Genomic DNA, 27,551 nt, shown 5'->3' with positions numbered 1-27,551 from the left:
AGGCCACACAGTGACATTTGGAAAAGGTAAATACCAAAGCGGAGGAATACAAACACCCTTGTAGAACATGGCCGTCATCTCATCTCTTTTATGCCCTGCCCATATACAGTAACTTCTACTGTGATTGGCCTTGACGTTATAGTATTAGCTTCTTATTGGCTTTTTACAAGTCACTAATGGGGTTGAAGCTATAGTATTAGCTTCCCTATTGGCTTCTTTACAAGTCACTCATGCACTGGTGTAGATGACGTAAATTGTGCACTAGGTACACTGTATCGTTTGGCTGAACTGAATAGTTACATTTTACGTTAAACGGAAAAGATTAGAGTGGATTTCTCTAAAGAGACATCGATCATGATTATAGCGCTTTGTCTTTTCATTACATCTCTATTTTAAGCAATTCCTATATCTTTTCACACCATTGTTGATGTGATATTTCAGGGTAAGTGGAATGATACATTTGCTTTCTGCGTATTTTTCCTTGTAAGAAAACGAATGCTTGTTTTAATCAAACAATTGTTGTCAGACGGATAGTTTATAATAGGCTAATTTGTATTGACAACATGATTCACCTAAATTGTATTTCGATTATAATTTGTTGGCCCAGTAGTCGAATTCATAGCTGACTAGATGGTTGGGTTGTATTTGTCGGAAGAGTTGAGGTTTTCAAGCAGGGTAGGCTAATGGCTGTCGGTCGGAGTTCGTCAGTGATCGTGAAATGGCCTAAAGAGCACCTTCGCTAGACGACAGATGAACCGTTCCTCCATGATGGTGTGAACAGTGAAAGCTCTCGGTTTAGAACGGAAGAGGTGCGTGCACGTTGACAACAGGGCCACAACCAAAATAAGAGCTAGAGCGAGCTGTCACCAGCGGATACATTTTCTGCCTATCAGTTGCTGCGTTAACATCAACACTGAAAAATACGAGGTCAAATCATGACATTAGTGATCTCCAGGTCGTTAAGACAGAGTTCTAGAAAGAGTGCAGATTTGGATGACCGTTCAAATGTATTTTTCCCAGTCGGAGCTCGTTTTTTTCCGAGTTCCCAGTTGTTTTCAACGCTCAGAAGTCCGAGAATTCCGAGTTCCGAACTCTCTGTTGGTTTCAAAACAACTGGGAACACTTGCCGTGTTCGAACAACTGGGAACTCGGAAATCTCCGACTTCCAGTGCGTTCAAGACGACTGGGAACTCGGGGAAAAAACGAGCTCCGACTGGAAAAATCGTTTAAATGGTCATCCAACTCGGAATTGCAAGTCGGTAACGCTGGCATTTTTATACAACTTTGTTTGCCAATTATTTTATTAAGAAAATAATAGTTTACACTTCAGGCTACAAACAGTAGGCCATATATTTCCCCAGGATTAACAGCAATACTTTAATTTTCAATGTAGCTGTCAGTGACGAAATACTCAGGTAGGCTAGCTATCAATAGCAAAACATAGATGTCAGAGCATGCTGATACATGAAGTTTGACATTTTTATTTTATTTTTAATTCTGCCATTTTCTTTGCATTTTAAAATCACTATACCTCTTAAAATCTCATGTCATTATTGCAGTTTGCTGAACTTTGTTTGAATGTTATTCTTAAAACAAGCAACAAATCTCTCATTTGTGATTACTGGGGTTTTGGAGATCATGTGGACTCTGTACCACATACAGCATTACTTTAATACATTCTATGATTACATTTTGAAGGAGAAGTTGTTGCATGAAGCCTCTTATGCAGAGATGGGTCTTTTGCAAGTATCTGGAAGGCCTTGAGCACCATTCAAATATAACAGATTTTACCTCACATGTGGGGGAATTTGCTCAGATCTCTGTGTGCATTGCCATAGTACAGAGGGTAGGGATTTCCTAGCTGTTAAGCCACCTAAATACTGTACTTTAGTTTATGTGTAACGTCTTGACGCATCAGCAGGCATTAATATTAGATTCCGGGCCTTGATTTTTAGATTCATAGTGGAACATTAATCATTTCAATATCACGTGACCTGAAAGTTGGCAGCCATGTTGTGTGGATGGTCAAATAATTTTTGTTGTTGTCAAATGCGCCAAATACAACGGGTGTGGACTTGACCATGAAATGCTTACGTACAAACCCATTCCCAACAATGCAGAGTTAAAAAGTACGAAATGTGCTAAATAAAAGGAAATAGTAACACAATAAAATCACTAGCAAGCTAGCCAACTACGGCTAACTTAGTCACGTCAACGTGCTGCCAGAATAACCGCAAAGTAGCTTCATTTGCATTTGTTTGAACTGTTTTCTAGTGACATTTATTTGGATACCCCCATAACAATGAGGTGTGATATAGCCTGGCATAGAAAATGTGCTCACTCGTCAGGACACTGTTGTTCAGAGGAGCTAGTCAACAACACAGCAAATACAATCACTTCAAACTGAAGCTGGAAAGACTGCAAACTAGCCGCATCTTGTTCCATTTGACCTTTTTTCAATTGACATTTCTTTGTATATATCCATAAAAATGGTGCCAACTGATTCATGATTTCTACTGGCTGAGAAACGCTTCCTGTCTGTCTCTTCCCCCGATATGCTCATTACTACTGGACAGCTGCAGATTGAATTTGATTAATGAAACAAAGTTTCAAATGTCAGAGAGACAGACAGCAAGGTTTATACAAATCTCTGCAGTTGAAAACTAAATGTTAGTCTAAAAGAAATGTGAGAATGTCTAGATTTATTTTTATAGTGGCGATCAAGTTAATGACTTGTCTGCTTGGGCTGATGAGACGGTGGATTCTGCAGTCAGATGGAACAGAGTAAATAGGCATTTGAACGTCATAGATTTAGCTGGTGGTAATTTGTGGAATAAATTCAGTCTGGAATGAGGTTTTAACCAGCATTCAGGATTAGACCCACCTGTTGTATAATCCTGAATAAATAGTGAATAATGAGTGAGAAAGTTAGACGCACAAATACCATACCCCCAAGACATGCTCACCATTACAATAACACAGGAGGTTAACGTTGGGGGGTTGTATTTGTAGTCTAACTTTCTCACTTATCATTATTCACGTTTCATTCAGGATTATCCGTAATCATTGTAGCATCCACAATAATTAGTTTAGTCAGGGCTATTCTTATTTGCAATAATGATCTGAACAACAAACCGGAAATGCATCCAACTCATTTGTAGAATCACAAGTTTGATGTAGTCATTGCGTGCTGTGAATATGGGACCAAATAGTTAACTATGTACAAAACGTGCTGCGATTTCTACATGGTTCACCCAATATGGATGAAAATGCCCTCAAATGGGGAACAGAGGTAAAAACAACTGTCACTGTCCCAATACTTTTGGAGATCAGCCAGAGTTAAACCAACTTTTGATTTAGTTGAATTCATGGGATGTAAAAAAATAAAAATAAACAAACTGGTTAAATATTACAAAGAAAACAATAGAACACACATGAAAGCTGTTATCAGAAATAGCCTAATATCAGAAACCAATGTGAATTTACAACCTTCAGAACACAGTATCACAATCCACTCTACGCCAGCTGTGCTAATTAACAGACCAAGAGACTAATCTGTCACTTTGTGAGATCTTAGGGAAGATGCTGTTACAGACGGCCACTAGCCAGTTCACTAGTCAAGTAATTGTACATGTGACACACCTCCCCACCAATCTATATCAATGAACTCAAGTTAACCAAGAAAATAACTTGTACAAAAAAAAAAACATTAACCATGTAGGTCAAGAAGTTGACGTTTACAATGTTAATTGTAAACATGGTTTCTCTTCACCAAATCTTCAACAGGAACAGTAGCTCCCACTGATTTACACTATAGGATGAACTATAGGGAACGAGATGAAGGCTGGCATGGCTTGTTTATATTTACAGTTGGCCACAGTAGTAAAACGTGTTCCTCTTCTCTTGCCAGTTGTCTGGTTGAACTGAAGGAGCAGCGGCCCTGAGAGGGCTTAACGATATTTGTCGTCCTATGCGTCAGGATTGGATTGATCTCAGAAGAGATGAGGGAAAACTGTTGGGAATAACAGATGCTACACCTCTAAAACCTTTTGTTAGATCTTGTATCGTTAAGAAGGCAGGTCCATCGCATAGTGGCGCGAAATAATTGGGATTGAGAATGTTTTGCGGTTCTCTGGTGTGACAGCACTATGTAACAGGTTTTTTTCTTGATCAAAAATGGGCTTAGGTGGTGGGTGTGGTGTTCTTTTTAGATGCCTCCCCCCATATTGGCGGTGTAGCCAATTTCCTGCAATTCTACATATCTCCATGGAGTTGTGAGAAATTGTTGCCGTTTTTAAAGCTTATTTCCTAAAATTCTACGCTTTGCCATGGCTAATGATGTATTATTTTGCTCAAACATAAGAACAGAATCTATTCTGCTAAATTGTTTTTGGAATTGTTTCTTTTTTCCCTGACTGTCTAGCTTTTATTTAGGTGATTTTGTTAGTTCTCCAAATATTATTTAAAAATAGAGTAGGTCATTTATCTTTTCTACATACTTTCTGGTTGTAGTCATTTTAGGTTTACACTGAAAGGTTTTTCCATCCCGATTTTTAACATAAAATGTATATATTTTACTGTTTGGGTTTTAGGTGACCCGCCCAAGGATTCAATGGCAGACAAATCCCTTTTGTAATACTGCTCACCATGTGCTCTTATGGTCACACGCTGACACACCAGGAACTCACTTATTGACACAATTTAGTTCGCACCTGTCATGTTCCGCTATTGTGTTAAGACCTGACTGCCCTACCCTTGACAAAATCTGTGAACGCTCTTCCCTCAAGAGTTTGCTATGGGAAGCCAATGTGACAGGATTCATTGCAAAGAGACTCCATGTAGCCCTGGTGTGTGAGACTTCTGGCGCGTGAGGAGATTGAAGGTATCGGAGGTCATCTCCATCAATAGAAAAGGTCAGAGGAGACGGGATGTGAGGCGACCAAGGAAAAGTCTGAAATTCAAGAGAGCCATAATGAAATGAACATGAGAGGTTATAGAGGGAACCCAGTAGGCCTAGGTGAGTGTCCTGGTGGGATAAAGGGTGAGCGATCAAGCAGGTGAAGCTGTATCTAAAAATTACTAATTATCAGCTCTCTAACTCTCTGCATGTAACCCAGCAAAGTCTTTGCAAACCACTAAACCTAGACTCACGAAAAAAAGACCGAACTGTCATTTTCTCAACCTTTCCTCCACTGTGAAGTAATAAAGACAGATCCCTCCATTAGCTGGAGTCAGATAGCCGATGAGTACTATAAGCTGCCCACTTCAAGGCTTGGTCCTCATTCTAGGGCTTAGCCCACATTTCATTGACCAATGCGTAATCTGCTGAAAGGTCTGTGCCACTAATTACTGTACACCATTCAAACCGACAGATGCCTCGCCTGGCTTGATTGTGCTCTCTCTCTCTTTTAATCAGAGGACATTTTCACGGGTTGCGAAAGCAGTTTCAAGAGGGTGTCCAGGCAGGTCGATAGAACCAAGGTGACTGAAGGCCTGCCTTTGACAGATGAGGCGTTAACTGTAAGGTCCATTTCAGACTAACATATTTTTCTGCCCGAGCCCATCCAGTGTCTGAGTCTGGGCTCAAGTTGAAAGTCACGTCTCTCCTTTAGCTCGGAGGTTCCTGTAATGTCACTGTCAGAGTGAGCTCGGTTCTGCTCTGGCTCAGCGTGTGTCGAGCCGCGGCCTCATTATCTTTGGGTCTAATCAGTCCTCCAGCCAGCTCTTAATTGAGCCATCAGCGCCTTAAGGGGGAGGATGGATGTGTCAATTAGAGTAACGAGTAGCCATGCCAAGTGCAGCACAGGGAGGACATGCCTTGCAGAGCAGAATCCTTGTTCTGGTTCATTCTACGGCCAATCCAATAGACCAACTATAGCCGAATATGTCAGCAAAGTCAAGAACTTATGAGGTTGCAGAGTTTTTACTCCTCGTGTGTCATTCATTATATTATATTTTTAAATTTGGATTTTGTTCTGTGGTATACTGTTGGGGTTTGGCACATCCACAACTTATTCCCTGACCTCACCAGCCACTGTTTACTATTGTTCTGTCGAGAAAGGGGGCAAGTGCAGAGGCTAAATTGTAATATATTTATCAAAAAAAATATTAACCTGGAAAAGTGAGTGAACAGACATTGGAATCAAGGACTGATCTCATTTTCAGGAGAGGGTAGAACGTGAGTTCTACTGTCTAGGATTCCCATTAATATGGTGATGGTACATAAAAAAGCTATTTTCTTGCCCAATATGGATATAGTCACCTACATGCAGTTTCCCTCGATGGAGTGTCACATTGTGCCATATGCTTTTATTTAGATGAAACACTCTGGAGCGAATGCCATGTTTGATAATGGAAATGATCACAGGGAGGAACACTTGGGTGCTTTTGGAGTTCATTTTCCTGTCATGGCCAGTGTCTGACCTACATAGGCAAAGCCCTGCTCGAACACTGTCTTTTAATGGCACTTGCCATCATATAAACACACAATTTAAGTTTGTTTTTAGTCGGGGTATTGGAATAGAGAGCTTTGGTGTATTTATCATTTCTGATGGGCTGTTTGGGCAAATTAGGTCATGTTTAATTTACTGTAAATGTGTTTGTGTTCACATGAATGTATTTAGCAAAGTTGTCATCAAGGCAAAGGGTGGCTACTTTGAAGAATCTCAAATATACATATATTTTGATTTGTTTAACACTATTTTGGTTGTGTTATTTAATAGTTTTGATGTCTTCACCATCATTCTACAGTGTAGAAAATAACAAAAAACCCTGGAATGAGCAGGTGTGTCCAAACTTGACTGATACTGTACATTGGCAGCACATTTCCCGCCCAGTCCTCACTTTCCCAAGGCCTTTAATGATGAAATAAAGCTGGTTTTGTGGAGGACCTAAGTGCTCTCCACCAGCTACAGAGTTGGCTTTGCATATTTTCCATCTGGCCTCACAATGATCCCACTGAAAAGCTAGGGGCTTGAAGGGTCAGTGCTTGAAGGGGAAACGCTTTTGGCATTTACATAACAGCCACAAGGCTGTGTTCATGTGTAGATAAGTTGCGGTGGCATTATTGGACAGTACAATGACAGTCGCCTGTCATTTGGCGTAACAGTTAGACACCATCACATTGACTGACAGACAGGCCGATCATTCAGTGTAACCGAATAGTTCCATATTCAACGATATGTGGTCGCTTAGCATGTTAAAACCATGTGTTTGTGTTACTTGATTCCATATTATCCTGGAGTACTTGGTTGGTTGCTGGTTGGTTGCTAAAGTGAGCTTTAGATTGGCTACATCATGCCAAGTTTGTCATATCAGTCCAAACCATCAAACAAGTGTGGCTATAGCACTGTGAGCACACAGTGAGGGGCCATGACAACCTTGCATGGCTGTCAAGAGACCTGGCAGAAGAGTGTGAATTCTGAACACGTTCCCCCTCAAATTGAAACAGTCTTTAGAAGCAGTGAAACATGCGACTTGTGAATATGAAGGTGGACGGCACAGACCCGTGTACTAAAGGACACAGGTGGGTTCTGACTGAGGTGGGGGTTACCATGGTCTGTGCAAATGTACCTGGTTCCCTTTCGGTCATTGGTTTTAGTGCAGTTTTCCTCAACATTGATCCTGGGGACACACTGTGTATGCAGGATTTCCCTCTGACTGAGCATTAATTGGACTCAATGCACTTAGCATCTAGGGAAGCTGCAATACTGTACGACACATGGAATACGATTGGGATAGAGACGCTTTCCCTTATGCTTCTGATCCCAGCTTAGGGAGGGCACTAGGCTATAGCCTGGGTTTGTATTAAAACCACTCATGTATTCATAGAAGCCTAAACACCAAAAATATATGGACAGTACAAACCAGTGCCAAATAACAGAGGTTGTTCATCGAACTCCGAGAACAGCTAATTGAACACAGTTTTACAAAGAGCCCTGTAAGACCCTCTCGAGATGTGGGCCTAACTTACAACAGTCTTATGAGAGGAATATGAGGATGTAATTAATGTAATGAACATTTATGCTGAATGGAAAGGAACCCCTGCTAAAAGAGTAAACACATTGTGTGGACTATGGTGAAGAAGAATCCGCTTTGTTCCAGGTTCAATGGCTTTGGGCTTTTGCAGGAAGTGCCTAATGTTAAGGGGGATGGCTAATACAGGGCATGCGTAAATGTTCTTGGCGAATGAAGGTGATTCTGATATTTGTTTAGTCATTTTAGGTCCCTCTTCAGTATTCAACGCTTGAAATCACTGCAGAATGTTTTCGAACCACATTGCTTCACTCACCAGTCTCAGGCCCCAAGGAACAAGGTTTAACTCCAGAGTAGGAAATTGGCCTTGTTGCTTCTTCTCATCTTGTCATTTCACTTTAGTCTATGAAACCATCACGCTACACGCTAATATGCTACAGACTTCTAATCTATCAGGCTCACCTGGAAGTATAAGCAACCCAAATACACCCCCCCCTCCACCCATGTGTGTAGTGTGAACACAGGTATTTTTTTAGACGCTTGCCGTAATCCGTCCGTCTTTCCCTCTGACGTCCTTGTGCTTGGGAATTCCTCTACTGGGCAGCTAGCGCTTAGTGCGCCACCCTGTTGTCACAGACCAGCCTTGATGAAATGAAGGCTGTCGCTAATAGGATGGAAGCGCTAGTGGCAGTTAGCATGCCTTTCCTCAGTGTGAGGCTGCGGGATCACGCTCTGATGGGGAGGAGTGTCAAGGGCAGGGTGACATCAGAGCCTTTCTGACATTGAGCTGCAGGGAGTATTTTACTTGTCTTTCTCTGTGTGTGCCTAAACTGACTGACTGGAGAAGCATAATAGGTGTGAGTGTGTGTGTGTGTGTGTGCACGCTCAGACAGGTCAGACTGCATTACCTGTGCTATTGTCCTTGAGCCATAGGTTTTGAAAAATGACATTTTTCTCTCATGTAACTGGGTCCACAGTACTTACAGACATGTCAACAGTAAGTTGTAGTATTAAGAGCAAATCTGCTTTGTTGAATCAGTCCAATGAATATATTTTATATCCTGTGGTTACTTTAGTTTTATTCCCCCCCCCCTCACAGTGTAGCGTAGACCACAGTTTCTGAGGCATTTTGGTCACATACAGCTGAAACACGGCATCTGTTCTATGAAAACGCACCATAAGGGTTGTTTCCTGTGTGTACCTAAGGAATGTAGAAGTAACTCTCTCTCCTCTCCCTTTCCAGGTGTGACATCGTCCTCACCACAACAACGGTCGAGAAACTGGTGACCTGAGTGAACAATGAACTGAGGGCAACCCCCCACCCCACCCCTACCCCTCCCCCACCCCCTCTCCACCAGCTCTAGTAACAGAAAACCCTCTGGCCCGTCACCCCAGACCTGGGCAGAGGAGTGTGTGCGCGCGTGACTGCGTGTGTTTTCTGAGGCTGCCCGTGCTCCAGAAAGAGCTAATAGGCTAACCTTCCCCCTCACCTGAGAGAAGGCCCTTCTGACCTTTGACCCTGTTTGACTGACCCCAGCCAACGGTCACCACCACCACCAGGAAGCATGGGGAGGAAGAAGATTCAGATCCAACGGATCACCGATGAGAGGAACAGACAGGTGAGACTGAGATGTGGCCGTGTCTCCAAAGTCTGTACCAACGCTATTGTTGTTGTTATTATAGTCGAGAAAGATGGGGCCTTGTTTCTTTGAATACTGAACAAAAAAAAAGTAATCCTTCCTTCCTCCCGATCCAGTTATACCCAGGAATGTGTGAGCCCACCAAGGCCCATTTGTCACCATGGGCTAGATTCATTGTTTGTACCGGTGCAAAGTACATACCTGTTGAAATAAATTGACCAAAAATGGTCAAATATAACTGATGAGAAGGAAAAAGAGCTTACGGCCTCTTGAAACTCTGGGGGCGGTATTTCATTTTTGGATAAAAAACGTTCCCGTTTTAAACTGGATATTTTGTCACGACAAGATGCTCGACTATGCATATAATTCACAGCTTTGGATAGAAAACACTCTAACGTTTCCAAAACTGCAAAGATATTGTCTGTGAGTGCAACAGAACTGATGTTACAGGTGAAACCCAGATACAAATCCAATCAGGAAGTGCCCCATATTTTGAAAGCGCTGCATGCCAATGACTCATTTATATGGCTGTGAATGGGCTACGAATGAGCTTACGCTTTCTACGTATTCCCCAAGGTGTCTACAGTATTGTGACATATTTTTACGCATTTATGTTGAAGAATAGCCGTAAGGGACTACATTGAGCAAGTGGTCACATGATGGCTCCTGCAGAAAATCTTGCATAAAGTACAGAGGTAGCCATTATTCCAATCGCTTCTGATGAGAAACCAATTGTCCCGGTGGATATATTATCGAATAGATATGTGAAAAATACCTTGAGGGTTGATTCTAAACAACGTTTGCCATGTTTCTGTTGATATTATGGAGCTAATTTGGAAAAAAGTTTGGCGTTTTAGTGACCGCATTTTCCGGTCGATTTCTCAGCCAAACGGAGCTATTTCGCCTACAAAAATAATATTTTTGGAAAAAAGGAACATTTGCTATCTAACTGGGAGTCTCGTGAGTGAAAACATCCGAAGTTCTTCAAAGGTAAATTATTTAATTTGATTGCTTTTCTTATTTTCGTGAAAATGTTGCCTGCTGCTAGCAGGGCATAATGCTATGCTAGGCTATGATAAACTTACACAAATGCTTGTCTAGCATTGGCTGTAAAGCATATTTTGAAAATCTGAGATGACCCCGTGATTAACAAAAGGCTAAGCTGTGTCTTAATATATTTCATTTGTGATTATCATAAATAGGAATATTTTCTAGGGATATTTATGTCCACTGCATTATGCTAATTAGTTTCAGGCGACAATTACACTCCCGGATCAGAGATGGGTAGTATCAAGAGGATTTATTAATAAGACTATAAAGATTTGAGCTTGTTTTGTTCTGAAAATAACAGGTGCAAAGTAAGCATGGGCTGTATACCTCGGGGTATTTGGAAATGGCCACGGGATGGTTTTTCAACACCATCAATGCGGTTGGAACTATTTCTTTGAAGTTTTTCTGTACTTTTTAATATTTGTAGTTTACTTTTTACAGAAATACATGAAGTCAACTTGTGCAATATGTTAAAAGATAAAAGCAGATTGCGTTCTTTATTTCACCCGTCACATTATTTGACATTATGAAGCTTACCATAGATCCCCAGAACAGTTGAGCCAGTCACATGTCTGTAAATAGTACAACTAGAGAAAGCAGGTGAGTCCAGTGGTGTGTTGACAGGGGTCGCGTTTTTTGCTTCAATAGAGTGACCAAGGACGTGCAACTATAGTTTTGTGCTACAGATTTGGCAGAAAATAGCTTAATTTTCATCAGATGACCATAGAAGTGCAACACCTTGGCTGGCAGCCACACAAGTTTTCTAAATGAGCTTAAAATGTTTTTCTTAAATCTAGCATTTTTACCAGAGGAAAGTAGCCTCACCTCAATTGGAGCGTGGTCTGCTTAAATCTCATCAGAGTGAAGTGCAGCTGAAGCACAGAATGAGTCTGATGCTGTGCAGAAATTACAATAAGAAGCATTTAGATTTCTTTTGTGTTTTTTTTTCTGTGTGAAAAACAGAATTCTGAGTTAACTAGCAAGTTAAACTTAGGGGTCGCGTCATCGAAGTAAGTGGCTGAATTAAGGTGATGGGGCATCAAATCAATGTTATTAGTCACATGCGCCGAATACAACAGGTGAAATGCTTACTTCCGAGCCCCTGACCAACAATGAGGTTTTAAGAACATTTCAAATACGAATAAGAAATAAATTAACAAGTAATTAAAGAGCAGCAGTAAAATAACAATAGCTAGACCTATATACGGGGGGTTACCGGTACAGAGTCAATGTGCGGGGGCACTGGTTAGTCGAGGTAATATGTACATGTAGGTAGAGTTATTAAAGTGAATATTCATATATGATAACAACAGAGTAGTAGCGGTGTAACGGGGGGGCAAATAGTCCGGGTAGCCATTTTAGGAGTCTTATGGCTTGGGGTTAGAAGCTGTTTAGAAGCCTCTTGGACCTAGACTTGGCACTCCGGTACTGCTTGTCGTGCGCTAGCAGAGAGAACAGTCTATGACAAGGGTGGCTGGAGTCAGATGATTTTTAGGGCCTTCCTCTGACACCGCCTGGTATAGAGGTCCTGGATGGCAGGAAGCTTTGCCCCAGTGATGTACTGGGCCGTATGCACTACCCTCTGTAGTGACTTGCGGTCGGAGGCCGAGCAGTTGCCATACCAGGCAGTGATGCAACTGGTCAGGATGCTCTCGATGGTGCAGCTGTAGAACCTTTTGAGGATCTGAGGACTCATTCCACATCTTTTCAGTCTCCTGAGGGGAATAGGTTTTTTCGTGCCCTCTTCACAACTGTCTTGGTGTGCTTGGAAAATGTTAGTTTGTTGGTGATGTGGACACCAAGGAACTTGAAGCGCTCAACCTGCTCCACTACAGCCCTGTCGATGAGAAGAATGGGGTGTGCTCGGTCCTCTTTTTCCTGTAGTTACCTCCTTTGTCTTGATCACATTGAGGGAGAGTTTGCTGTCCTGGCACCACACTGCCAGGTCTCTGACCTCCTCCCTATAGCCTGTCTCGTCGGTGATCAGGCCTACCACTGTTGTCATCAGCAAACTTAATGATGCTGTTGGAGTCGTATCTGACCATGCAGTCATGAGTGAACAGGGAGTACGTGGCGGATGTGTTACCTACCCTCACCAACTGGGGGCGGCTTGTCAGGAAGTCCAGTATTCAGTTGCAGAGGGAGGTGTTCCAGGGTCCTTAGCTTAGTGATGAGCTTTGAGGGAACTATGGTGTTGAATGCTGAGCTGTCGTCAATGAATAGCATTCTCCCATGGGTGTTCCTTTTGTTCAGGTGGGAAAGGGCAGTGTGGAGTGCAATAGAGATTGCATCATCTGTGGATCTGTTAGGGTGGTATGCAAATTGGAGTGGGTCTAGGGTTTCTGGGATAATGGTGTTGATGTGAGCCATGACCAGCCTTTCAAAGCACTTTTAAATTTTTTATTTCACCTTTATTTAACCAGGTAGGCTAGTTGAGAACAAGTTCTCATTTACAACTGCGACCGTGCCAAGATAAAGCAAAGCAGTTTGACACATACAACAACACAGGGTTACACATGGAATAAAAAAACACAGTCAATAATACAGTAGAAATATCTATATACAGTGAGTGCCGATGAGGTAAGATAAGATAAGGCAATAAATAGGCCATGGTGGTGAAGTAATTACAATATAGCAATTAAACACTGGAATGGTAGATCGGCAGAAGATGAATGTGCAAATAGAGATACTGGGGTGCAAAGGAGCAAGATAAATAAATAAATAAATACAGTATGGGGATGAGGTAGTTTGATGGGCTAATTACAGGTGGGCTATGTACAGGTGCAGTAATCTGTGAGCTGCTCTGACAGCTGGTGTTTAAAGCTAGTAAGGGAGATATGGTTCTTCAGCTTCAGTGACTTTTGCAGTTCGTTCGTCATTGGCAGCAGAGAACTGGAAGGAAAGGCGACCAAAGGAGGAATTTGCTTTGAGGGTGACCCGTGAGATACACACTTCATGGCCACAGATGTGAGTGCTACAGGTCGTAAGTTTTAGGCAGGTTACTTGGAGTTTTTCCGGCACAGGGACTATGGTGGTCTGCTTAAAACATCATGATATCTTTTGATTTCTGCTCCTCCCCCATCTTCTCTGAGCAGAGCAGGCAGGCCTGTTGCCCTTGCGTCTCCAGACTTCACACACACACACAGGTGTGCTGCTCTAGAGCCAGTACTGTTCATTTGCACAATGTCGCTTGTAAATGTCCAAACTCACCAAAAATGACATTTGGTAGCTCCTACTTATATATGTATCACTTTATGAGTTGGACTGCCTGTCTTTTGCAATTACATTTTTTTGGTTTGCTCTCGTTAGCCTGTTTAGCTAGCAGCCTCCATGGAAATTTGCTATTATTTGGGCTAATTTTGATAGCATTGTGGTAGTTGATGCCCAATGGGCTTTTTTTTGTGTTTTGGCACCCCCTAGTGTACAAAGCCGGTAATACCTTAAATCCCGGGTTGTATGAAGGATTATATGACATGAAAATTTGGCTACTGCCCAACCCAAGTGCAAATGTATATCTTTCTCTATGTTAGTGTCACTGTGCCCATTTAACGAATATCGTATCAGTGTTGTAATGTTTCTGTTTTCTGGGTTTGTGCAGAGTGTATCGTGGATTGTTTGAGGGTGTTTTTGTGTTTGACGTGAATGGAGCGCTCGTGCACCCATGGCCCTTTCTGAGAGTGCATAGTGTTTCAGGCCGAGCAGGCACAGAGTTTAAACCAGCATGGAGTCAACCAGATCACACACAGCTCTGCGGACAGCTGCTCCAGATAAATCAATCCACCCACAGCAGCTGCAGGCCAGTGGACACAGTCATATCAGGGATAGAAGTTACTGAACTCTCTCTGTGTGTGTTTTGAAATGGTTAAAGTGTGTGAGTGAGATTGTGGCCGAGTGCAGGGGTGTCTCTGTGTGCTACTGTTTTGGGAAAAATGTGCAATTGTACAGTATGTGCAAGTGAGTTTCTCATTTTTCAAGGAGTCATCTGTTACGGTTCTTGTTCACAAATAGGTATAGAGTTAACAACCACCCTGCTATTGGACTGATGTTCCGATTTTTAGATGAATTTGTTAGTCATGAATGGTTAAACATGAAAATAATTTTCCTGGTTGTACATAAGCAAAATACATAAACCGACCATAGCCCTTGTACCAGTTCTATGTCAGTTATTCAGATGTTCCTCATTCACAATTCCTACATTCCTCCCCAATAACAATGGTGATTGCCTCCAGTAATTCAGAAATGTACACACACAACATGGATACACGAAGCGTTCAAATCAAATCCAGAATTGCTGACCAAAGGTCACGTATCACTACAGTGGCGTTGCTTAATAGCGTATTACAAAAGCATAACCCCAGTAGATGTTACACCCTTCCTTGTCCTCTATTGCTCTTCCGTGTGCTTGTGCGCACTTGCTTGCGTGTGCGTTTTGCCGTATGTGTGAGAAGATAGGATATTAAAGGCCCTTATCAGTTTTATCATCAAATCATCTCATTTGTATGTTCATGGATCTGAGAAACGGGGTAGGGGGGGACTGTAATTAGTTGGCAAAGTTGGGACATGTTCATTCGGCACAAAACTGAAGAAAACAGTCTGAAATGGAGGGAGATGTTTTTTGTGGCACAATGTTTTGAAGCATTGTGCTACAGTGTGCCCTAATGAAAACGTCACCGAAGAACCTGACGGTGGCACCAATTTAAATGAATAGCAGGTAAAGGAAACCCGCGCTGCCGGTTCACTCAGATTTGTCACGCCGCCGGATGTGTTAATGACGTGAATTTACCCTCTACAGACACGCCACAACTCATTTTCACGCCTTCCTTTCCGCAACCTCTGCAAGCTCTTCCCATCACCCTCCATTATGTTATTGCGTAAAGGACTTTGTGACAATGCTGATGACAAAAGTGCTTATATTAATAAATGTAATAGAGAATAAATTAATCTCCCACCCAGGTGACGTTCACCAAGAGGAAGTTTGGCCTGATGAAGAAGGCGTACGAGCTGAGCGTGCTGTGCGACTGTGAGATCGCCCTCATCATCTTCAACCACTCCAACAAGCTGTTCCAGTACGCCAGCACCGACATGGACAAGGTCCTGCTCAAATACACAGAGTACAACGAGCCCCACGAGAGCCGGACCAACGCTGACATCATCGAGGTAAAGCAATCAGAGCCATCTCTATCCGTACCACATTTGTTTGAGCCTGCCTGGAATGCCATGTGGGCAGGATTTGCACTTTTGTGACTATTCCTTTGGTCCCACTGCGCCAGGCAAGCTCAATCACGCACAGTTAACCGCTTTGAATCCAGTTCTTGGCAGAACAACGAACCGTATTTGCAGCCACAGTGTGGTGTCGCCTTTCTGTAGCCTCCAGTGTTGTGGAACGCAAATGGCAGCCAGAGAGGGAATGGGAATTTTGTCTCAGAACTGAGCTGTGTGTCTTCTTGCCAGATCCGGAAGTCTGAAACTCTCATGTGCACTAGTTCATATTCAGCCAGACTAAACTCCACCTTCCGTGTCATCTTTTCCTCCTGTCTCCCTCCGCTCTTTTTCACCCTGTCATCACAGACCTTGCGAAAGAAAGGCTTCAGCGGTTGCGAAAGTCCCGAGCCAGACGGAGAGGACTCCATCGACCAGAGCCCCCTGAACGACGACAAATACCGCAAGACCACCGAAGACCTAGACATCCTCTTCAAGCGCTACGGTGTCAGTGTAAGTATCTCCCTCTCTCACCATCTCACCCAATCTAAAACCCCTTGCCCTTAGCTTGCCACTATCCCCTAGTACGGCTGCTAGTACTGGGATAGGTCAAATAAGTGCACTGGCTGGTGGTACTCAAATAGAGGTTTGAGGAACACCGGTGGTAGCTCCCTTTCACCTAGAGCAGTATCAAACTGCTGTTCTTCCATTGTCTATCAAATATCAAGAGGCCTGAAACATGGTTGAAAAGTGCTAACTGTCAATTCTTTCATCTCTTTCAGTCTTCGGTCCCGCCCCCCACATTCTCCGTGCCCGTCACCGTCCAGGCCTCTAATCAGAACGCATTGCAGTTCAGTAACCCCGGGAACGCCATGGTGACCACCTCCTACGTGACGTCGTCATCGCTCTCTGACAACCACCACCTGTCACCCCAGCCACCGGCGCTCCAGAGAAGCACAGGATCTCCCGGGTTGCCACAGCGACCGGCCAGCGCAGGTGAGCGAAAGAGCGGGAGGGCCTTCTACTGTGGCATGTGGAGGAAATTAGGTTGTCATCTTTTCTCTCCACACAAACTCTGTTCTCTGCCATAACCAGGGTCATGTTCATCATGACATGCAATGGAAAACATTGGTGTAAAGTAATATACTGCTTACTATGCTATTATATTCGCTTCTATTATGTAAAATACACCTAATCATTAGGCCTATGTGATCTTGCAAGACACACTTGGACTGTAGGGCAAGTTTATTAATTGCGTCGTAGCTTACCAAGTCCATAAAACTGTTTTGAGGACTGCCATTTTAGCAACCACTTGTAGGATTTTCTGTCTGCGGCTGTTCTGTCGCATCTGGCCCGCATTTAAGTGATTATCGCTCATTGGAAGTATTTGAAAGGTTTTTTTTTAAACTTTTTTTTTTTTTTAAATAACTTTTATAAATAGCTTAGCATTTGAAAATATTTGGATACTTTTCTTCTAAATACATTTATTTCAAATACTCCTAGGACTTGCCAATACATTCCAATATTCAACTACTTGTATTTTCAAATCGAAAATATCTGAATACTTGTAATGTAGGTGAAAGTAATAAACATTTACATTCTGTGTCCTACTAGTAGGAATGTTCATATTTTCCTTGCTCAGCCAGTGTTCATCATTTCAACAGGTGCTATGCTCGGCGGCGACTTGAACAACTCAAATGGCGGATGCCCAAGTCCAGTCCGTGAGTAACCTTGACAGACTACTCTACAATACCACTGCCACTGACAATACTATGCTCTAAGAAATCGGCGTACCCAGTGAAAAACAACAAATTAATCCAATATCTTAGGCGCTAGACACAAAAATGCCCGTACTCTGATTTTGCTCCCACAATGATTGATTGAGATGCTCAAATGACAGAAAAACGTTTCCAAAAGTTTTTTTCAAGCAAAGGGCCTGCTAGAAGACTAGAAAAAGGAAAGGAAAGTGAAAAACATTTGATGCTTGACACATTGCCAAGAGTAATCATATACTCCACCCAGGTCCTTAGCAGTTCCTTTCCCTCCCTTCTCTGTCATTACCGTCACTGTAATTACTGGGACTGCCCCGAATCATCTGGGAATGTTGACGTCAGCTGGCGTGCCTGGAATCCCCAGCACTTTCCTTGATCAACACCGGAGCAATGCAGGAGGGTGGCAGGTAGAGAGGGAGACCCAGAAGGTTCAGGTGTCACTGTCAACCCTCCCTCGGGGAGAAATCAAATCTAGCCCCAGGCTTTTGGACAGAGGGGGGTTGCCTAGCGTTATTGCTGAAGCATGCAGTCCAGGGATAGCTGAGGATATGATGTAAAGACATTTTGTCATGTTGACGTGCGTGTCACACATGTTTTTCTGTGTAATCAATGTACTTTTTGCCGTGGATTGTTCACAGCTCACGAGTCATGCGAGATAACTACGGACACACATATATATATATATATATATATATATATATATATATATATATAATTGTTTTTCAATCAAAGCATTGTTTGTAATCGAGTTGTGTGTTTGGGAGTACATCCAGTGATGTAGTGCTATTTATTTTATTTTTAGGTGCAGGAGCTATTTAAAAAAAAAAAATGTATATATATTTTTCTGGTCATAATTTCTCAGTTTGTACCGACATACTGTATGTAGTCAATTGAATATCATTATAGAATATGCATAAAATACATCCTCCAATTGCAACGTCGGCCTATGCCCACCACATTGTCTCAAGAAAATGTTATATTTCGAACGGAGAAGGGCCGTCATCACTGCATCTGCAAGCCAATCATTTGATCTCAATCAGTTTCATGGGAATGTGCATTTAGGAGTGAATGTTTGGTGAGTGAATCAGAGCACACGGTGTTCAAACTATTAGTCTTGTGTGTTCAAACTATTAGTCTTGTATTTTATTTTCAATCCAAGCATAGACTTTATCCTGCCTGGTGGCGCACACTGTTGAGTTTTGTCCGGCATGATCAGTGAGCTAACTATCCTAAAAGCTCCTAAGAAAGTGTTTTTGGTGTAAAGTAATATTCTGTAGGCTTACTATGCTATTATATTTGGTTCTATTATGTAAAATACAAACTAATCATTAGGCCTATGTGATCTTGCAAGACACACTTGGACAGTAGGGCAAGTTTGTTAATTGCGTCGTAGCTTACCCGAGCCCCAAGTCCAAAACAAACTGTTTTGAGGACTGCCATTTTAGCAACCACTTGTAGGATTTTCTGTCTGCGGCTGTTATGTCGCATCTGGCCCGCTTTTAAGTGATTATTGCTCATTTAGATGATCGCATTGCACAAACCATGAGGTCTGATCCTCCATCTAATTTCCTCAGAGACCATATAGGCTCTTTGCTGTATGTCATATATAAGGTCCTCTTGAGATCGGTGATCATGAAAGGAAATACTTAACATCTGTCAGAGGTTCCATCTTCTAAGTACACTAATCAATTATTGCTGTGCCTAGGTGTTGATTTACCTACAAGCTGTTTTGTCATTTATCTTTGGATGTTCTCTCTTCCTTTTCCCCCTTCAGCTAACGGATACATCAGTGCCAGGGCCTCCCCGGGGCTCCTCTCGGTGTCCAACGGCAACAGCCTGGGGAAAGTAGTTCCGGCCAAGTCCCCACCTCCGCCTCAGAGCCCACAGATGGTCAACAGCCGCAAGCCAGACATCCGAGTAATCACCACTCAGGGTGGGAAGAGCCTGATGCAGATGGTGAGCTCAACCATGCCGAACCAGGTCTAACCAGGGCCAACCAGGCTTTACCAGACTAAATGGGACCTGTCTGTGTTTGGACACCTTTTTTTAATTGCATCAAAATAAGAATTTACAGAGGTTGTGAATATTCCCCTTCTACAAACTTTGACACTTATTATGCACAGGTTTATCTCAGTTTCGTGATGAGTGAAATCTAGCATGGAAGTTCCAGATTGCCAAAACACAACCTGTGCAATCTAGAGTAAGCAAAGGTTATATAAAAAAAATATTGTATTATACACTATAGTATATATATATATATATATATATATATATATATATATATATTATTATTATCATTGACAAACAGGACCTTTTCTTCTCTATGAATACGGTCTGCTCTCCAGCATGACTTTTTAGTCAACGGTCGGTCTAAACTAGAGATGACTGTGTTTTGAGTTCAGAGAAAGGTCAGTGGTGTAATTATCTCCGCTCCCGTCCCTTTGCAGACAGATGATGAGCTGGAGATGGTGAGCGAGGTGAATCTTTCTCTGCTGTCACTCGCATGTGTCGATGACTGTTGACCCCCCCCCACCCCCCTCCATTCACATGGTCACAAGTGTGCAACGCAACTCGTCATTTAAGCCCAAAGTATAGATGGTCTCTGTCTTTAGTCCAATGGCATGTGGCGGTATGGTAATGAGTTTATGGTTGCCATCTGACTGCATTTGGCTTTAGGGTCGAGGTTATGGGATTCCAGCATGACTGCATATCGTTATTCAACTATGATCAGTTTGTGTATTTTAAGGGGGGGAAATAAAGGTAGCTTTCAAGCAACGCTAGCATCTATCAGTGGGAACGTTAGCAGCAACTTTGGACGATTTTTCGCCGCACACCTCATTCGGCTCATCGACATTGTTTGTAGGCCCATTTTCTTCCGTCAAACCCTGACACCATTGGGTAGCATGACGGGTGTCATTTCCCTTGGCAGTTTGCCACCACCTCGCAGCACGTTCCCCGTCCATCTGGAAACTGCATGGGGTTACCCAAACGATGAATAGCACACATTGAAAGGGATAGTTCACTTTTTGAAGTTTGCTTATTTCCAGCTAGAAATTTTAAGTGAACTATAACTTTAAGGCTCGCGTTCACCTGGCAATGCCACCACTACTATTATGTGTGTTGATGCATGATGTCACAAGATGTCTCCCAACACCACCTCTCCCTAATACGAGAGACATTTTGAAAGTCGTAGCTTGTCATGAATCCAACCGTGTTGACATTCAAGCATGTCAAAAGTTCCATTCATTGAATACATAGGGGTTTTAAACATGTCGCTCAGTTCTGTCCAACACCAAGGTTGAAATTCTTTGTTTAGTTGGTCTAACAGTCTCCCTCTCATCTCCTTTCATCCCAGAATGCCCAGCGTTTGGCCGGTGCACAAGTGACCCAGATGCTCACCACACCGGTGGTCTCCGTGACAACGCCCAGCCTCCTGGCGCAGGGGATGCCCTTCTCCGCCATGCCGACAGCTTACAACACAGGTTACCTGAAGCATGAGCAGATAGCTACACATGCTTGTATTGTGTATATACCAGCGGAGGACGTCTCATAATGTCTGGAATGCAGTCAATGGAATGGCATCAAACCCATGTGGTTGATATCATTCCATTGACTCCATTCCAGACATTATTATGAGCCGTCCTCCCCTTAGCAGCCTCCACTGATATATACTGCACACACACTGTAGGTCAGGATTGCACAACTCTGTACAGTCCTTCTGGTTTTCATTTCTCCTTGACACTTGATGTTATCGAAGATCAGTAGTTTCAGAGTAGCAAAGAGCGACTAACAACGAGCTGCAAAATGCACCACAGCTGCACAGAGAGTTTGAGTTCCTATATACAGTAGATTAAGTTTGATTTAATAAAAAAATGACAGCACATGTACAGAAATGTGCAACAGTTTTCCCCCTGTTTCGCTTCCCTCAGAATACCAGCTGACAAGCGCTGACATCACCGCTCTCCACGCCCTGGCATCACCAGGCGGCCTGCTGCAAGGCAACACGCCATGGCAACAGTCTTTATCCCAGCAGCAACATCAACAACAGCAACAACTTAGTCTGGCGTCGCTTAGCAACTTGGTGTAAGTCCATCCTTGCATTGCCACGTTACAAAGCAACCATGAAGCCCTCCTCCGTTCTCTACAAACCAATTGACGACTGTCGACCTGTACATCAAAAACACTATGACTGACCATTCCTGTCATGTAGCATAGTGTCCCCGTGTCATTTGTAGCTGCAAGCAATTCACATTCTTTGGAAGGGGTCTGTGAATTTGTCTAGACTTTTTTTCCCCTGGACTTTTTCCACATCTTGTTACGTTACAGCCTTATTCTAAAATGGATTGTTTTTTTCCCCTCAACAATTTACAAACAATGTCAGTTTTTTTTGTCATTATGGGATATCACATTTTACAAGTATTCAGACCATTTACTCAGTACTTTGTTGAAGCCCCTTTAGCAGCGGTTATAGCCTGGAGTCTTCTTGGATATGACGATGGGCACACCTGTATTTGGGGAGTTTCTCCCATTTCTTCTCCAGGAATGTTCGATCGGGTTCAAGTATAGGCTCTGGCTGGGCCACTCAAGGACATTCAGAGACTTGTCCCAAAGCCATTCCTGCGTTGTCTTGGCTGTGTGATTAGGGTCGTTGTCCTATTGGAAGGTGATCCTTCACTCCAGTCGGATGTCCTGAGCACTCTGGAGTACGTTCATCAAGGATCTCTCTGTACTTTGCTCCAGAGAAACTCTGGAGCTCTGTCTGTCAGTGACCATTGGGTTCTTGGTCACCTTCCTGACCCAAGGCCAAGACTCTTCGTCATTATGGGTTATTGTGTGTAGATTGATGAGGGGGGGGAAAAAAACAATTGAATCCATTTTAGAACAAGGCTTTAAAGTAAACAAAATGTGGAAAAAGTCAAGGTCTGAATACTTTCCAAATGCACTGTATTCCTTTCCTCTGACGGGGCACCAATATGGACTGTCCTATTGTGTTGCGTTCTTACTCCACACACCACTTTACGATGGCAGCATACAGGAAAGCATATTTCCTTAGAACCTGCAAAGCTGTTAACGGGCGGGTCTTCCAGGCCTTAAGGAGAGAAGTCACGGTTTGTCCCAAATGGCAGAGGTGAAAATGGATCCCGCTGCTAGAACCAATACCCCAGCCGCGCACACACACACACTCAGCCTCAGTAGCCTGTGTGACTGAGTGTTCTCTCTTGTCCACAGCATGTGGGGCATGGACAAACAGAGTGGGGAATTGTCTAGCCAGATCTCCAGTCTGGCAGCCAATCTGAGGTGAATGTGTACCTTCGGGTGGTTGGGGACTGTTCTCTATTCTCTGTTTTCACACAATCCCTTTTCAGGACAATGTCAATTATACTGTGCGCAAAGTCTGGTATTATAAAGGGAGGGAGTTGCCTTTTCCACAGGGTGACATATTGGCATATTAGCATTAACCATAGGACTGTCCAACATTGAATCTGGCAACACTGTCCAGAGACCACTTATGAAAATCATGAAATGTAATTTTCTGCACCTGCAAATGTTTTTCATGCTCCTATATTTGAAGAAATGGGATTGGACTCAACTTCAATCTATTTATGATCTCTCCATAAATGTATTATCCATCTATGCTTGTTTAAATTGCTGTATAGATGGATAGGTAGATTGGTGAATACCCATACACCCCTTGCACACCTTTCACATGCATTGCTACATACTGTCATTTCCTTTTGCAAGTGTCTCCAATGTTTCTTTCTCCCCACAGCGCCTCGCAGTCCAACCTCCTCTTGGGTAGAGATGAGTGGTTGGGCCGGTACTGTATTTGTCCGTACTGTGTAATGTCTGTGCGCTTTTGGCTGCCCCGGCATGTCATTTCTGTGATGGTGGTTTCCACCTTTTTCTTAAACTGGTGTAAGGTTGCAAAATTCTGGAAACTTTACCACAGTTCCCAGGTTTTTCAGAAATTCCGGAGCCGGGAATCATCCAACCGGAATTTCTGAAAAACCCAGTTTCTGGATGATAATTTTCTATAGCCGCCATGATCCCTTTGCCAAATCACCTGCCTTCATACACAGGCAATTTCATGCTTTTTTAAAATGCTGTTGCTTGTTTTTGTATGGATTTTGGGAGCTTGAAGTTGAATTTTGCTTGTCAATTGCTTGGAATGGATTTGATCATTGACTCAAATGGTGTTGCTACCACTATGCCTTGTTGGTGCTCTTTGTCTGAAACTTCACATCAGAAGCCTGTCACTATGCTTGTTTTGCAGTTGATTGTCAGGTGAAACTGACTCTCATCCATCTTGTCTTCCTTCTCTTTCTTAATTTCCATCTTTGTGCTGTGGCTCATTGTCCATGTTTCCCCTCCCATCTCCTGCACTTCTCTCTCTGACGCTCAGGCCGGTGGGCCACATACCTCAGGGCGCCATGCTGACTGTCAACACCAACTCCAATGTGAGCATCAAGTCTGAACCCATCTCGCCCGGCCGAGACCGCCACTCACCGTGCCCCCCGCCGCCCTCCTCTGGAGGGGGCATCCAGACGACCGTGCCCCCGCCACAGTACCCTGGTTCCCTACTGTGCCTGGAGCCACCAACCGGCCGTTCCCCCGCCCACAGCCTCAGCAGCAACGGCAGCTCCTACGAGGGCAATGACCGGGATGACCCTGGGGCAGGCAGCGGCATTGGCGGAAGTGCAGTGGGCAACCGTGGCCGTTCCCTGCCTCCTGACTTCAGCCCTTCGGTGGAGCTCCTGCGGGCCCAGAATGAGGTGGAGCAGGAGGGAGCCAACATCAAACGCATGAGACTCGACGCGTGGGTCACATAGAGGCCACGCCGCCAACGTCATCGACCCCTGAAGCACCCCGAACACAGACCCCCTCCCCCAACTCACACTGAACCCCCCACTGACATTTGCCACCCACCACCACACCTTCCCTGCCTCCTATCCAACCACTTACCCAGCTGCCCAGGACTCAGAGCAGAGAGAACGGTATGGGCTTGCGTTCCACCTGAGGGGAGGATGGTGTAGTGTGTTGGATTCTGTATGGGGCGGCGCAATGAATATGGGGGCTCAAAGAATCTCGACGCGGTCTTGCTCAAACTGAGTTTTGCGCAAGTGTCAATTCCCACAAAAAAAACTATTGGGACTTGAGGATAGTGGATGGATTTAAAATGGAACATTCTCAAAAGTTTCGACTGCTCGTTGCTGTTTATGCCACTTGTAAAAGGGACTAGATTCGTTGGACGACAGTCGGCACGTCACGTATTTAGTTTGAGCACGACTGTATCGGTAACAGTATGATGGATGGCTTTATGCTGTGTTTGCTCAACAAGTGCTGGTTGTTTTCACCGTGGGACTTCCTGCCATATTGACTGTTCAGTTCTGTTAGATATAGTTAGCCGTCTGTTTTCCAGGAAGCCCCCCCCCCCCTTCAAAATGCACTTTGGGAATGACTCTGTTTTGACGAGCGCTGTTTGCGACGATTGCTGGCTCTGCTTCATCGGTGGCACTGAGCGAAGAGACCCAGACGGGCAAAAACAGGATGTCCGGTCGGTCAGGGATACACAGGAATGGATCCTACCGCTGCCACCAATTTCCAACGCCCAAGCCTCAGGTGGTGGCACTCTGCGGTCAACTGGCACTGTCAGCCAAGGCCAAAATGAGCCCCTTGCCAGAGTGCCGATATCAACCTCTTCTCCTAAATGCCAAATGCCTCGGACGCGGGTAGAGGGACACTGAAGAATATTGTTCAGTTATGACTGACAGCCTCTATGAAACAGCAGTAAACACTCATAGCCTTTGTCTGCCCTCTCTCTGCTCAGATGCATTTGGAGTCATCATCACCTGTTTCCATTCTGATATTGAAGGAATTGTTGAAATCTTTGTTGCTCCAGAAATTAGGTTAGATGCAGGGATACGCATCAGAGGACTTCTAAAGGCTCATTCTACTAGTAGAAGACCCCAATGCAATGCACATTTTATGTTTTGTTTTGGACTTCTGGTTGCTCTCTTTAGGGAAGTATTTGGTATGTTGGCATTTTAGACCTGCTGTTAAAGGTTAGAACTGTTTAACTGTAGATCGTTTCGGGGGATGAAGAGTTAAACTTTGTATAAAATCACCCATTATACAAAAGCGTTAGATGTTCCCTTAGCTTTCTGCAACTCTTTGCAATGTTTCAAAAGAGCTGTTACAGCAGAATTCAAAAACACATATTCTATATTTCTATAGCTTCAGTTGGCTTTTCAATACGGACGATGTGTGTAAATATGAATATATTTGCATAGACTTTGCTAGGTATCCCTAAAACAAACAATGTGGTCATTCTCTCAGTGGATCTGTTTGCATATGAGTGTGATTGTAATTTCGAGCTACGATGCAGGAGTCCTGCAGCAGTAGCCCGGGGAGTTTGTTTCAGTAACCTAATACAATGCTAGTGTTGATGGTGTGCACGTTTTCTCACTCGCTCTTTAGAGGCCTGCTTGGCTACAGTGTCAACATGTCCTTTGGCCTCACGCTCTGAACCCAATCCCCTATTATCAAAGTCAAATGATAGACTACTATAACACAAGTTATAAAAATGAAATGGATTCTACTATTGAAAGGAGCACAATGTGACATTTGCATTGAATCATGGCATTCAGTCTTAAAACGATCTAACTTTGAACTACACACTAAGGTTGAGTGAAAACAAGAGTTTATTGAAAGTAATTTGCCGATTTTGAAACAACTTTTTCTCCCATATGAAATCATGTTTTCATATGCTTCACACTCTGCCGTGAGCTTGGTCAAATGGACTTGTCCTATTTATCAATGTAAGTAGGTGGTGTTGATTTCTACAAATGTAACTACTGTCCATTATGCAACACAGATTTAGTTTCATTGCCTGCTCAGGTGAATCCCAGGGTTCAGTGCGTATGGCTGGCACCAGTGACTTATCTAGTGGGGTGCAACATTTCACATAGAAATGGAATGTCTAGAATGAAGAACAACAACAGGCCCAATTCGTTGACAAAGGGCCTTTCTTTTCTACACACTACATTTTAGTCTGAACTTGTCGTCACGCCCACCTCAGTCTGAGGGGGAGGTCCCTCTTTGGTTTATGAGACATTTGACACCACACTTGATTGGTTTTAACACCCTGTCTATTGCAGGTCACTCATGTACAAAATGTTCTAGCAATGTAGTCTCGACAATCTATGTTAAATGAAAAACCTGCATCCTTTTTTTTGTTTTTTTTGTGTGTAAAATGTTTTCTAGATCTTATTTTTCAAGTGTTAATTTGTGCTGGTGACAGTTACTTATTATTGTTGTATTATGGAGCTTTTATTTTTCTGGTATTTTGTGTAGGATTTTTTTATTTAATCGCCCTTATATACATGATATGAAACTGGTTTCCTTTCTTGAAACAACTTGCTAAAATTGCACGTTCAGTTATTGTGATATAGCAAACGCAATGAAGGAGAAGACCAGTTAAATGCTGCAATATTGATTTTAAGATATGAAAATATTTATGTGGGGGAACCTGATAAGCAATTAAAACGAATTACAAAATGTAAATGCATGGGATTATACGAAACGCTCATGTTACATACAACATTAACAAAATGCATCACAAATGAGTAAGACAACCTCGTAAAAATGTAGCATAAGTCAAATATATGAAAATTATTGATAATATATTGTGTTCAGTTAGTCTGCTTTGGGTTTTTTGTTGTAAAGACTTGTTTGAGAATTATATACATTTTGTGTATATTTTCATATGCAATGTATGCACTGATATGTTATGAACATTCTATACCGCTTTTACAAGTGTTTTGTTGTACCAAAGTATCCCAAGTCCCTTAACCTTATCCTTTTTGTGTATGTTTTACCGTATTTTATATATTAAATAGACAAATTGAGTGAAAAA

The 27,551-nt window shown here is 43.0% G+C and overlaps 1 protein-coding gene across 8 annotated transcripts; it reads left to right on the top strand.

The window, feature by feature from the left end:
• The first annotated feature begins 247 nt into the window (after positions 1-247).
• Positions 248-27,551, top strand: LOC112232421 (myocyte-specific enhancer factor 2D homolog). 8 transcript variants are annotated; one of them, XM_042295525.1, is made up of 13 exons: positions 248-442; positions 9,218-9,593; positions 15,618-15,821; positions 16,233-16,376; positions 16,646-16,859; positions 17,528-17,584; positions 19,410-19,591; positions 20,083-20,103; positions 20,991-21,117; positions 21,565-21,718; positions 22,865-22,933; positions 23,406-23,453; positions 24,039-27,551. In XM_042295525.1, the coding sequence occupies exons 2-13, from the start codon at positions 9,540-9,542 to the stop codon at positions 24,463-24,465; spliced, it is 1,701 nt and encodes a 566-aa protein (XP_042151459.1). In that variant the 5' UTR covers positions 248-442; positions 9,218-9,539; the 3' UTR covers positions 24,466-27,551. The 8 variants fall into 8 exon arrangements, with proteins under 8 accessions (XP_042151459.1, XP_042151458.1, XP_042151462.1 ...); XM_042295524.1 differs by having other exon boundaries at positions 20,083-20,112; XM_042295528.1 differs by lacking the exon at positions 22,865-22,933 and having other exon boundaries at positions 20,083-20,112.

Source organism: Oncorhynchus tshawytscha, linkage group LG13, assembly GCF_018296145.1.
Source record: "Oncorhynchus tshawytscha isolate Ot180627B linkage group LG13, Otsh_v2.0, whole genome shotgun sequence".
In the NCBI taxonomy this organism is placed as follows: Eukaryota; Metazoa; Chordata; class Actinopteri; order Salmoniformes; family Salmonidae; genus Oncorhynchus; species Oncorhynchus tshawytscha.
The sequence above is the reverse complement of the archived record's forward strand: the minus strand, read 5'-3'. Positions and strand labels throughout refer to the sequence as shown.

Coding starts and splice junctions, on each gene's coding strand:
- LOC112232421 (XM_042295524.1), top strand. CDS start 9,540: ATGGGGAGGAAGAAGATTCAGATCCAACGGATCACCGATGAGAGGAAC. Junction 17,585..19,409: donor CGGATGCCCAAGTCCAGTCC/GTGAGTAACCTT, acceptor TTCCCCCTTCAG/CTAACGGATACATCAGTGCC. Junction 21,118..21,564: donor GCCGACAGCTTACAACACAG/GTTACCTGAAGC, acceptor CGCTTCCCTCAG/AATACCAGCTGACAAGCGCT.